We start from the raw sequence: 1,268 nt of genomic DNA, 5'->3' as shown, positions 1-1,268 counted from the left end.
CAGGCCTCCCTCTGGGTTTCTTTGCCGGCAGCACTGAGGGCCTTTGCTATTTCTCTGCTATATATGACGGACATGCGGGAACAGAGTGAGTGTAAACACAACACAGGAGACGAATTCTCTCCCTGTTCAGTATCGTTCAAAGTGTTTTCTCCTCAGAGGCAAAAGGACAATCTGCAGCTGTAGCTACAGATACAGCATTTGCATCTGCCTCTGTACTGGGGTGTACATGCCCGCAGGCATGAGGTGTACACACATAGGTGTGAAGGGGAGACGCTAGAAGGTGGTGCCTACGTATTATTATATATGATTTTTTGCGTTGTAGTTTTTGGCTTTCATTCTACTGTAATTGTTTTTCCTCTTTCTGTGAGCTAAAGGTTTAATTCTTTTTGCTGCGGTGTACGTACGGCTCGTGTTGCCAGTTGTGCAGACTACGCGACAGCGCATCTACACAAAAACCTCCTGAGTTGCTACCGCCAGGTCTACAGGACCGTGCAGGTGAGGAGGAAGCCAGCAAGCTAGACTGGCTAGCTAGTCTAGCTAGCTAGTCTAGCTAGCCAGAGCTCTGGGTATATTGTGCCGTTCGTCTTTGAGAGTTGGGGGTTTGCTGCTGCGGAGTTTGGGGCTCAGAGGAAGCGCGAGGAAGAGACAGCAGCTGGAAAGCAGCAGCGGCGACGGGATCAGAGGGGGAACATGCAGCTGCTGCAGCAGCTGAATAAAACAAACGAGCCGTTGCGACCAGAGGAGCAGCGGATGTCCGTCGAGGTCGAAGCCCTCGTCCGCAGCTGCTTCAGCGCTTTCTCAATCACTGACAAAAATTATCTCGGGCTAACATCCAACTCCCTCACACAAGACGGTGCGACGAAACCCCTTACATAATAAGCGGCGCTCGCACCAATGGCTAGCCAGGCAGCTAGCTAGCTAGGCAGCTAGCTGCCTCGCGATGCAGCTAGCTACCTCTTAGCTCCAGAGCCAGACAGTGCTCCCGAGGCATATTTGCCTGTCGCTCTGGCGAGTGCGAGACTTGCGGGATGTTTATGCTGCTGTATTTGTTTGTTTGTCGCTGTTGTTTGCATGACTGACTGAATTTCTCTTTGTGCAGCAATATGATATACTTCATTCTCCCTGTTCTTCGTTTCCCTTTTTTCTTTCTTTGCGTTTGTTGTTTCTTTATGTATGCTCTTTTGTATATTTCTTCTTATGCTTGTTTGTTTTCCTGTGCGTCTTTATGTTTCATGTTTCGTGTTTGCTTTTGTTTTCTGCCTTTCTGC

The 1,268-nt window shown here is 49.2% G+C and overlaps 1 protein-coding gene across 1 annotated transcript in view; it reads left to right on the top strand.

The window, feature by feature from the left end:
* EMH_0017940 (uncharacterized protein) overlaps window positions 1–1,268 on the top strand; it is a gene marked incomplete at both ends in the record, with an annotated part of 5,124 nt that overhangs the window by 693 nt on the left and 3,163 nt on the right. The window contains one exon of the mRNA XM_013501026.1: window positions 628–853. Within this exon, the coding sequence (XP_013356480.1) occupies window positions 628–853 (226 nt within the window). The remainder of the gene's footprint in view (window positions 1–627; window positions 854–1,268) is intronic.

The sequence above is a fragment of the Eimeria mitis genome, genomic scaffold (genome assembly GCF_000499745.2).
Source record: "Eimeria mitis Houghton genomic scaffold, Emh_scaff618, whole genome shotgun sequence".
In the NCBI taxonomy this organism is placed as follows: Eukaryota; Apicomplexa; class Conoidasida; order Eucoccidiorida; family Eimeriidae; genus Eimeria; species Eimeria mitis.
This window is presented reverse-complemented; position numbering and strand designations above follow the sequence as displayed.